General features: G+C 41.3%; 1 protein-coding gene across 1 annotated transcript; it reads left to right on the plus strand.

Moving 5' to 3' along the window:
* Window positions 1–461: 461 nt before the first annotated feature.
* On the plus strand, window positions 462–10,070 carry olfml3a (olfactomedin-like 3a). The gene is made up of 3 exons (XM_062427779.1): window positions 462–572; window positions 2,959–3,271; window positions 9,286–10,070. Exons 1-3 carry the CDS (start codon window positions 462–464, stop codon window positions 10,068–10,070), a joined length of 1,209 nt encoding a protein of 402 aa, XP_062283763.1.
* The last annotated feature ends 1,150 nt before the right edge of the window (window positions 10,071–11,220 follow it).

The following is an 11,220-nucleotide window of genomic DNA, read 5'->3' on the forward strand; positions in this document are numbered from 1 at the left end:
CATGAATGAGCGTCACCTCTAGTAAATATTAAGTTATGTTGTGTCTGCACTAATTTTTCTCTACATGCCTGAGACGGTGTGTGCAACATGTGCAACAAACACACACATGCACGGAGTGAGCCGAGCACGCTCACTTCTCGAGGACAGAGAGGGGTAAGAGGCACAAGGCTCCTCCCTGAGAGTTTGTGAAAACATTCCAGCAAAGTGAGGGCAGTCAAAGAATTGGAAACTCTCTCTGTGCGGCCTCTTACTCTCTCTCTCTCTGTCTGTCCCTCTCTCTCTCTTTATCCTTCTCACCTCTTTGCATAGGTACTTAAACTGTGTGAAAGTGTTTAAAGTTCGTGCAAAGCTCTAAGGACATCCAGCTTATTCTGCAGGCGAGCACATCAAGGAAGCTAAACCTGAAGAATCCTTTAAAAGCTGGACAAAAGAAACGTAGGTGTCCCATTGATCGGCTCACAATGAAGCCGGTGTTGGTTCTCCTAGTTTCCACAGCCTGGACTTTGACTGGAGCCCAGTACTACTACCAGGGGCTGATGGACTATCTGGAGAACAGATTATTGGCTATTGAGGTAAGAAATAACCCCATTTAAATGAATGAGTGTAGTTCTTCTCAGCGGCAGCCCACATTTTCCTCACCTATTAAAAAAGTATAATATCAGTTGATATTCTTTAAAAGCTGAGTCCTCCTCCTTTAATTTAAGCTCAATGTCCTAACTAATGCAAACCAATTAAAGCAATCTGTGCCCAGCTCATCAACTTCGCAGGGCCCTGTGGGGGAGTATCACTTGATGCGTGCATGCAGGCTCTTCTTCTCATGCAACACGCCACTTTCTGTCCAACAACATTACAATTTCCTCAGCGTTTTAAGATGATGACACACCAGTAATGAGTACAAGCTCAACCTTTTACCTCGGTGGCATCCAACATCCCACCAGCTTCACAAAAATTGTTTTCTGTAAAAGGTAGAATGAATCTGAATTACAAGAAAGCGCCTGAGGGAGGGATTTGAACTACAGAGAGTTCAAGTATTGTTTCTTTTTTTTTTTTTTTTTTTTTTTTTTTCAAGGGAAGTTATAAAAGACATGTCTGTGTCATGGAAAAACAAGTGAGGTTTGTGTGAGGGGGAAACGTTTGTTGGCTTTAGGTGAGCGTGATATGAAATGTCTACTCTCCTCAAGTACTAGCTTCAGAAAACTCTGCTTTAAATATTTCCTTTAATGTATTTTTTTTAAATCTTTCTTTTTCATTAACTGTGTGGCCGCAGCAACAAAAAGACAATCTCAGAACTGTTATCCACAAGAAATGAATTGTCTATTTACAGCTAACGCCGGCCCCGCTCACGTCCCCCCACCCCCCTCCCTCCGGCAGCTTCCCTTCAGTCTCAGTTCCAATATGCTGGTGCAACTTCTGCATGGATATGAACATGGCAATTCATCAGCAAGTTTTCATTGAACTTTCATTTCCATTTGACCACAGGCCCACAGAAAGCAAAGAGAGAAAATGAAACTGAGGCGGAGGAGAAAGTGGAGGAGCCGTCCTTATTACCTGAATAATTCACCTGTCACTCTAGCTGTGTCAATCACCACACTGGAAAATAACAGTGTGATGTGTTTGGTAATAGTGATCATTCTTTGTTTGAAACAGAGACGTTTTAACATTTAAGATTCATATAAGTAGACAAACAGGCGGAATACAGCCACACTAGCAGCTCTGTGAGCCTGTTCTTAAAGGACGGGTTCACAATTTTTTCCAAATCTGTCTTAAAACAACAGCCAGGAGCCCAAATGTACACTGAAATAGGTTTTTCTCACTATAATCACTCCTCCTGTTCATACTGACCATTAGAAGATCCCCTCATAGAACTTACGATGTAAATTATGGGGTCCAGAACCCACTAATCCACTAATATGATGCTTCAGGCATCCAAATGAGTCAAATCAAGTAGATATCTTTCAACGTTAGTCTTTTAGTGCCAACGTTCCTTTTTTTGTGACTATATTTCAACCACAGCTCAACAGGGAAACACAAAGAGGGACTTTCATGCTAATAAGACTGTAAGTGTGGCAGATATCCACTTGATATGACTAACTCAGACTGCTGAAGCCTCACATAAGCTTTACATAAACTTTTAAATCCATTTTTGCTCAAAATAACTGGATACACTGTGGATTTTGGCCCCCATCGCTTACACTGAAAGCCAGTAGCCAGTATGAACAGGAGGAGCAGTGGTGGACAATGAACTCAGATCTTATACTAAAGTAAAAGTTACAGTACCCTGCAGTAAAAATACTAAAGTGAAAGTCCTGCATGTAGTTGGGGACTTTGTAGTGAGACCTGTAGTGGAGTAAAACTCTGAAATGTACAGTGGAAGTAAAACGTGGCACAAAAAAAAGGCTGAGACAGATGTGAATGCTATTAGTTTCTCAGATATATAAATTCAAGTATTGGACAAATTAACATTTTGACCTGATGGTGGCGCTACAAAAACAAAAAAACGTTTTGCAAACATGAACTTCATAATGACACTAAAGGAAAAGTAATATAATAACATGATGTAATTATTGTACATCCTCTTTGCTGCCAATCTACCAAATAAACGTTGCGATATTTCACCGGATACATAAAAAGTTTGACCTGCTGGTGGCGCTATATGAAAAATCTGAGAATCACCAAAGTTATTGAGATTCATCCTTTGGGCACAATGAATGTCTTTACAAGATTTTGCGGCAAATCATTCAACAGTTGTTGAGATATTCCAGTTTATACCAACAGACTGACCGACCGACAGACAGGACAAGATTGCCATTCATAGAGCCTCACCGCTAGTGTGGGTGAAATATTGAATAAAGTAAACATCTTCCCTGGTGAGGTGGTCTGAGTGAAAACCAGAAAAACCTGACTAACCTAATCTTATCCTACAGTACATCAAAATACTTGTTTTGCTCTGCCTTGTAGGATCGCATGCAGCTGTGGCACGACCAAACTCATCGCTACCACACAGAACTGCTGGATTTCAAAAAGCTCACTGCTGAGAGCATGGACGGGCTGAAGCAGGAGCACGGCATGCTGCTCAAAGACCTGGAAGGAGCCGCAGTACGAGTGGGGCGAGTGGAGCGAGAGATGGACTTCGTGGAGAGCCAGACTTCCCCCCGGGCCTGTGTTAATAAGGCAGACAAGGTAGTGGAGCAGGGAGCCTGGGCTCTGGAGGAGAGCCGAGGAGAGGAAGAGGAGGAAGACGACTGGGAGGAGCTGCACTCCCAAGTCTCTGGTGAGCTGCGGGGAAGTACAAACACACGTCAGCCAAACATCCTCTGTAGGATGCTTGTTTGATCTTTCATTTTTCATTCAGAACAGAGCTCTGGCACTGTCAGAACGTATACCATACATATGTAGATGTGTGTCCTATAGCTAACTTTCACATTACACCAGAAGCTATACCACCTTTTTTTTTCTTCTCTTTTCCTCTTTTTTGCAAAGTTGCTGTCTTGGAAAAGTCATGTCACTGGAAAATGGGAAACAAACAGGCTGCTGTTACAAGTCATTTAACGGTGTACTTTAAGTCCGTGGGCAGTCATGTTTTCCAGGAGATGTGGCTTCTCGATGCAACTCATTTATTTCTGCAGAGCCGTTCCCCCAAAAGTGCTGTTTGAGCACAGCAGCGTTTGTCTTTATAATCCTCTGAATCCCACTGCATGCTGCTACAAACAACGCTAAGATACAACCGCTACACTGAGTCATTTACTCGGGTAATACGGAGACTTATAATTGTTTTAATGCGTGATGTGAGAAAGTTGTGAAATCACATTTTCATCCCATGAAACACATCAGTAGCACTTCACTGACACAGTCATTGAAATATCCATATATTTGCACTTAATTGGTTCCAAAAGCTAAAGAGCCAAATCTAAGATGATGGATCATAACGTTTCTTTGGTGCAACTTACGTATAATGACTCTCCTCACTGAGAGAAGCAAATATATAAAAAAAGATTGATTCTTTTATTATTCTCACACACAAAATAAGGCAATCAATAACACATGAATTCAAAAATTACTCTCATAAACCCCTCTGCTCAGAATTATAACGCTAGTCACGCTCTACCTAATCAAGAGAGATTTCAGTCCATTATCCGAAAGTGGATGATAGGACAATCCAGAGCTCTATTAGTCTCTGTGTGTTCGCTCCTCTCCTGTGTCTGCAGAGAGAGGAGCGACAGGAAGCTGCCCCGAGGTCAGCGACGTTACTCTCCGAGCTCATGTTCGCAGGAGTGAGCTCTGCACACAGTGATCCATTGTGAATGTGAATGTGAAGTGACCCAAAACGAACTTCGCTGCATTGTAAGGGTCCAATTCAGATTTGTTGAGCATAATTTTAATTTTCCTCTCCTGGAGACATCGGAGGGGCCAGCCTTTGTTCATGTATTTCACTGAAAGCCCGCTATAAGTCTTTGTACTGCACTCATATCTAGTCTTATTATAGAGTCCTGTATGTCTAATCTCCCCTACCTTGTGAGGCAGCTGGCTTCGTGATATCAGGTCATCATGAGATCACGTGAGAATCTTATCTTATCAGGTTTGTGTCCGAAACACCGGTGGTTCAGACCAATCAGCTTCCTATAAGGATTCTTGTGATCTTGATCTCACAAATCCAGCTACCTTGCAAAGTAAGGCTATGTTTACACAGAAAAAGTGGCGTTGCGTTCTCACTTTTTATTCAGCGTTTAGACAAGCGTTTTTTGGGGGAAATCTGCGTGCATACGGTGACGCAAAAGTTTGTGGAATTCAATGTTGTATGCACGCCAGGCGGCCACAACACCACAAAGTCCGTGCGCCTGTGTAGAACCTTCCCTCTACTTCTCTCCCCAGTAGCGTGAAATGGAAAACCAAAACCAAAACATGGCTAAGAAGCAAACAAAAACTGACCATTTTGTGTCGGACTACACTTCTCTCCCCCCCTCCTCTGTCATTGTCGGCCCCACTGCAGCAGACAGGTATCAGCAGAAGGATAGGTACGTGACGTCACATGGAAGAGCGTCTGTCACCTAGGTTACAGCTTCAGACCGCAGCAAAAACTGCTGCATTTAAGGCAGACTTTTGCTTTTTTTTACCCTTTTAAAATGGCGTCACGGTCTAAACGAAAGGCACATCCAATGAGATATTTTTTTCGTTTTCACCTGCGAGTGTTATCGTGTAAAGGGGGCCTTAGACAGTGATGGCTGTTGAGTGACAGATGGTTCATCCAATCACCTGTCGAGATTTTTCTGAAAGTGCCGGCCTATTTCCAAGCAGTTTCTAAGGATGAATTCTCACATATAATTCTGTGTAAGAAACCATTTGGAGCGTCAGGTTACAACTTCCCTCAGACTGCTTTGCCTTAATTTCGAGGGCCACGTATTGACTGCTGCAGGCTGCCTCATGTTTTCCAAAAAATTAGGTTCTAAATACACATTTCAGTTTCGGAGCAGCACTTCACTGGAACATGCTAATTGGACTAATTATGACCTCACCACTACATGCCACTAAATCCTACACACTGCACCTTTAAAACTCCTCAACATGCAGGTATCTCCTGAAGTGTAATACATTCAGGGTTTTTTTTAAATTAAGGAGATAATTATCTCAGAGTTCTGAGAAAGGTTTTCATGGGGGAAAAAAGTAATTCTGCTCTGATTTTCTGAGTTAATGAGATACCTGACTGCTGAACTTCTGAACCCCATTATGCCTAAAGTAGTGTAATTACGGTAAAGACGGCCTATGAGCATGGCGAAAGTCCTCTTTAATGTTCTCTCTGTGTTCTTTAATGAACATCATGCATTATTCTTTTTGCTCATGTTTGACCTGTTGTAAGTTTCATTTTGCCAGTAAGTTATCAGATAAATCCCAAAGTTTTCTGTCCTCTCTAACAGTGTTAAAGTCGAGTCATCCAACTTTACCTGTTTTTGCAGAAGTTCAGTTTAACTCACTTCAGTTTTATTTATATGGCAACAAATCAAAACATCTTGGGGCACTTTTCACACAGAGCAGGTCGAGATCGTACTCTTTATTTTACAGAGACCAAACATTCCCCCCATGAGCAACACTTGGCATCAACAACAAGAAAAAACTCCCCTTTGGCAGGTTCATGAAACTGCAAACTAAAATAACCTCTTTGCTCTGTAGGCAGTCTGCTGGGTTTGTTTCATCTATTTTTGGGGCTTTGATGAAACATTTTGCTCGTCCTAAGGTGCCTGTGCAGAGTCGATAAACTAATAACAATAACATCTATGTTACTTAAAGAAGCAAGTTTTCCCCAATGTTTCAAACCGAAAATAAAGCTGGATGAAACTTAACAGGCATGACGTGTTTGCTTCCATGAACTCGGGCGCTCAGGTAGGAACCAGAGCTTCTCCTGGGATTTGGAGGTATCTGATTAATTCAGAAAAACAGAGACGATTTTTTTTCCCATGAAAACTTTCCTCAGATGATAATCTCGTTAATTCAGGATAACAGGGATAACTTTTTTTTTTCTCATTTGAATGCGTTTTACTTCCGTAGGTATCACCTTAATTATTATTTTATTTATTTTAAGTGGCTTTAGAAAAAAACCCTGAAAACAAAAGACAATCATGGTTTGGGGAAACACCATGCATAGATCATATTTATTAAGAGTTTAACTAAAAACAAACAAACATCTAATCTGCTTTAATCAGGCCTGTGTGACTGTGGTTTGATCAGATTTCTTTGATAGTAAAGAGGCAACATGAGCAAACACGTCTGTCATATTTTCATCCAAACATTGCTCCCTGTTTTTATTTCTGCATCACTACACATGGAAATATCCTTAAACGTCTTATATGTCACTTTATGCACCATACTATTATGAATTAAAAGTTTGTGATCGCAACTAATTCTAAATAAACTTCTGTGTGTTGATGAATGAATAAAGCTTTTAAAAACATAATTTATGATGAACTTAAGTTAAATTAGACTAATGTTAGTCAGTTAAATCAGTAATGAATGCACCGTGTGGATGAGTGAAAAGTGTCGTATGATGTGTGTAAACACAACCAAAAGCAAAACTCTAACCCATCTGGTTACTGGAGGCCTGGAAGAAAGAGAAGAGAGATTGATTAGCACAGAAGCTGCCTAAATAGGCTGAGGCCCAAACCACCCAGGTGCTGTAGTCTCCCTGACGTCCTGTCTAGTCCCGCCCACCGGCCCCTGAGCCAGGAAGCCCAAACAAAAGGGACAGAGGGACGTAACACTGCACAGCATGAGTGTGTGATGACTGGTCCATCAGCTGGTTGGTAGATTATGGATATGAGTGATTGGGTGCTACATGGATTGAATTGGATTCCTCCACATGCTGAAGCTGTTTTTTTCCCCTGGTGTCTTTTTTAGCTTTAGCAAAACCTAAACACATAGCTTAAAGCGATGGTTCAGCGTAATTTGGACCTAGCGTCATATGCACCATGAGGTCTATCTAACCACCCGCTCTGTTTATTTTTTTCATTTTGTCGCAAACTGGTGGAGTTAGAGCCATCAGCCGAATGGCTTAGTACAGGCGCTAACGGACCCACCAGAGTATTTCGTAAATTACCCCACTAATAATGCCTGGATTGTTAGTTAGTTTATTAAAATAAACACTTACCTGATGGCTTTTACTCTGCTGCTACTGCTAAAGCTGTAGACATCGTCGAAATCTCGCATAGATCTCTAGATGTGCTGTGCGGGATCTCGCGCCACCACACAGGATTTCACAATGTTTACAGCTTTAGCAGCAGAGTAAAAGCCATCAGGTAAGTGTTTATTTTAATAAACTCCTGGTGTACTTAGACACTTTCCAATGCATCAATTTATGAGTAAAGACCCTATTTGTACTACTGCAGAAGTTTGATAACAATCCAGGCATTATTAGTGGAGTAATTTACGAGATACACTGGTGGGTCCGTTAGCGTCTGTACTAAGCCATTCGGCTGATGGCTCTAACTCCACCAGTTTGTGACTAAATGGGGGGAAAAAAGCGGAGCGGGTGGTTAGATAGACGTCATGGTGCATATGACACTAGGTCGAAATAACGCCGAACCATCGCTTTAAGAAGAAATGGATTAAACAGTACAGTATGTTTGTCTGCTCTGCTGTAAGATGAGATCATGTCAAGCTAATTGGCTCACTAACTACTGTAGTAACCTGAAGTTGCTTCCAAGGCTGAAGAGCACATCAGTAACTAACCTCATTAGTTTGAGCAAAACGGTAAGAAATGCATTAAACAGTGAGTTCAAAGGTAAGCTGCAAACATTAGCATGAAAAGTTAACTATCATACTACCAACAGTAGTATATTTACATTTACATTTTGTTAATCAGCAGACGCTTTTATCCAAAGCTACTCAAAAGCAAAGCAAGACAATCAACGCCAAGCAGCTGAGCAGGTAGTGTGACCAGAGAGAGAGAGAGAGAGAGAGGGAGCGAGAGAGACAGAGACACAGAGAGAGAGAGAGAGAGACAGAGAGACAGAGACAGAACTAAACTGAAGGTTTTGGGGTTTCCTTTAATATATAAAGTAAGAAACAAAATGAAGTAGACAAGTGCATGGTCACATAAGCTATTACTTTGAAAATTAAAGGGCATTTTCTTTTTAATTGGGTTACTAAAAGTTATACAGCAGAAAACATTTGTTAAAGACATTAATGAGTCATCCTTTTTCTCATCTAACAAAAGTTTAAACAATGTATGCTAAGCAGCCAAACAGTGTGGTGTTGGAACGAAATTAAAAGTCTGATCTAACATTTTTCCTCATTACATTTTTTAATACTAGGACTAATTAGCTCTACACTGCAACACCAGAACAATACTTCTTCTATTTCGATGGATTAACTGCTGATTTTATGTCTGGGAAATATATCTTTAGCCTCATTCATTCAGCACAATATCATATACATAACCAGGCAGCGTTTCTATGTTCCCACAGCTCTATGTTCCCCCAGTTTAATAATAAAATAAAGCATTTCACCTGTCTTTCAAGCTTTTTCATAGATGGAAAACAGCAACATGTTATGTGCATTAGGGAATGGCCATACCTGTGCTGTGGGAATGTAAGCCTGAGGAAACATAAGGCATAATTTTGATGGGAGGAACATTTCTTAGAAATGGGGGAACATAACTATCAATTGCATCTTTAAAACCCCATTTTTTAAGGGTCATCTGGAGAACGCCGACCACCTAAAGCTTGACTCATGAACATGTTTCCTCCATTATTGCTGTAAGTACAAAAACATGATCCTATTTCTTTTCTCTCCCTGCAGACTGCGTGGAAATCATCTCTAACATCAGATCAGTGAAGATCCTGAAGAGAGTGGGCAGTCCGAAGGGCATGTGGGTCAGAGATCCCAGGTCGTCTAAACTTTACGTCTTTAACGGGACAGCCGGAGACATTATCTACGAGTTTGACTCTGTGAGGGAGTTTTCCCGCTCACCTGGAGTCACCAACAGCAGACGGATCAGTCTTCCTTCAGAATGGACGGGTACAGGAAGTACTGTTTATAACGGGTATTTGTACTATATAAATCAGGAGGCTGAAACAGACGTGCAGGTGGTCAAATTTGACCTGCTGAGCGACTCGGTCACAGACTCTGCCATGCTCCCTCTGGAAAGCCACGCTACTGTTTACAACCTCAACCCAGAGACCGTCGCTGACCTCACAGCAGACGACGAGGGCCTCTGGCTTCTGTACGCCAGCAGTGACAGTGAACCAAACATCAGCCTCGCAAAGATGGACCCTGCCACACTCGATATAGAACAAATCTGGGACACCCGGTGCCCACGGGAGAACGCAGAGGCGGCTTTCGTAGTGTGCGGAACTGTCTATGTCGTTTACAACACCCGCCTGGCCAGCCGCTCACGGGTTCAGTGCGTGTTTGACGTCAACGACATAGTGATCAGCGAGGAGGCTCCTCTGCTCTACTTCCCCAGGAGGTACGGAGCCCACGCTAGTCTGAAATACAACCCGGAGGAAAAACAGCTGTACGGCTGGGACGATGGCTACCAAATCATTTACAGACTGACCATGAAGAGGAAGCTCCTGGTCTGACAGCGGGGAGGTGGTGTTTCATTTCAAAAGGCGGCGAATAAAGAAAATTGGCAGCAGTAAATTTGTACATGCCAGTCTTTCAGAAGCTTTGCACTTATCTCACAGCCCGCAGACTTTTCATTCATGGTAGATTTAAGACAAATCACCCGTAACATCACCCATTTTTAAGAAAATGAATCAGCTTTTGAAGTATTATTTATTAATTTGACCCTTTTCTTGTGTGTATAATACACCAAAACAAGCAAAGAGATATTGAAAATGCCATTCGGTTTATTAGAAGCTGTCAAGTCTGGCTGCTCTGTGGTGTGTGTCCCCTATCCTCGTTTAATTTGACCGTTTGATACAAGACAAAATCTCATTTCCTTTTTGTGCCTGTTCTCGCTTATTAAGCCACTGGCTGTGTTGTCATTATACGGTGTGTTTGCCACAAAACTGACAGCACGGCGACCATTTTGCATAAGTCTTTTAATCAAAGAAAGAAAAAATCCATGTCACAGAACCGATAACACATCACACCCCATGGGAGAAAAAACAACAAACTCTTTTCTGCTGTTGATTTCAGACTCGTTGAAACATAAACAATGACAATTTTGTGGTGGAAATACTGTATGCTATTTCAGTTTACTTCATTAACACACTGGGTCACTTGTTAATATGAGTCTTGATCATGATCTAGCATCTAAAACAAACTCATAGTCGACTTTTGCCCGAACTAACAACTGTTAATGTTACTCACCAGAACATTTTCTCAAACATTTCTGTCGTTACAAATACAAAATGTTCAATAAAAAATTGTAAATTCAGTGCTATCATAACAGTTGGAAGGGAGACGAGATCATATCAAGAAACATTACAATAGTAGGCAAAGCTAGAAGGTCTTGAAACAGTCCATAAACTGAGGCAATTGATTCAACAGGTTTCATCTACTATGAAAACACACCACATCGTCAGAGAAATATATGACCATCATAAACCACATGTTTAAAAAAAAAAGAAGAGGAACAGAAAATACGCCATTATTCAACCACTTCAAATTTTTTACACTTAAATAAGATATTAGAAATATATGAATAATGCCATAAGTCTTAAAGAGGGATTCCACCAATAAAGCAACTGTGTGTGAATGACGGGGAATTTCAAAACTGTATGT

The sequence above is a fragment of the Scomber scombrus genome, chromosome 10, assembly GCF_963691925.1.
Source record: "Scomber scombrus chromosome 10, fScoSco1.1, whole genome shotgun sequence".
In the NCBI taxonomy this organism is placed as follows: Eukaryota; Metazoa; Chordata; class Actinopteri; order Scombriformes; family Scombridae; genus Scomber; species Scomber scombrus.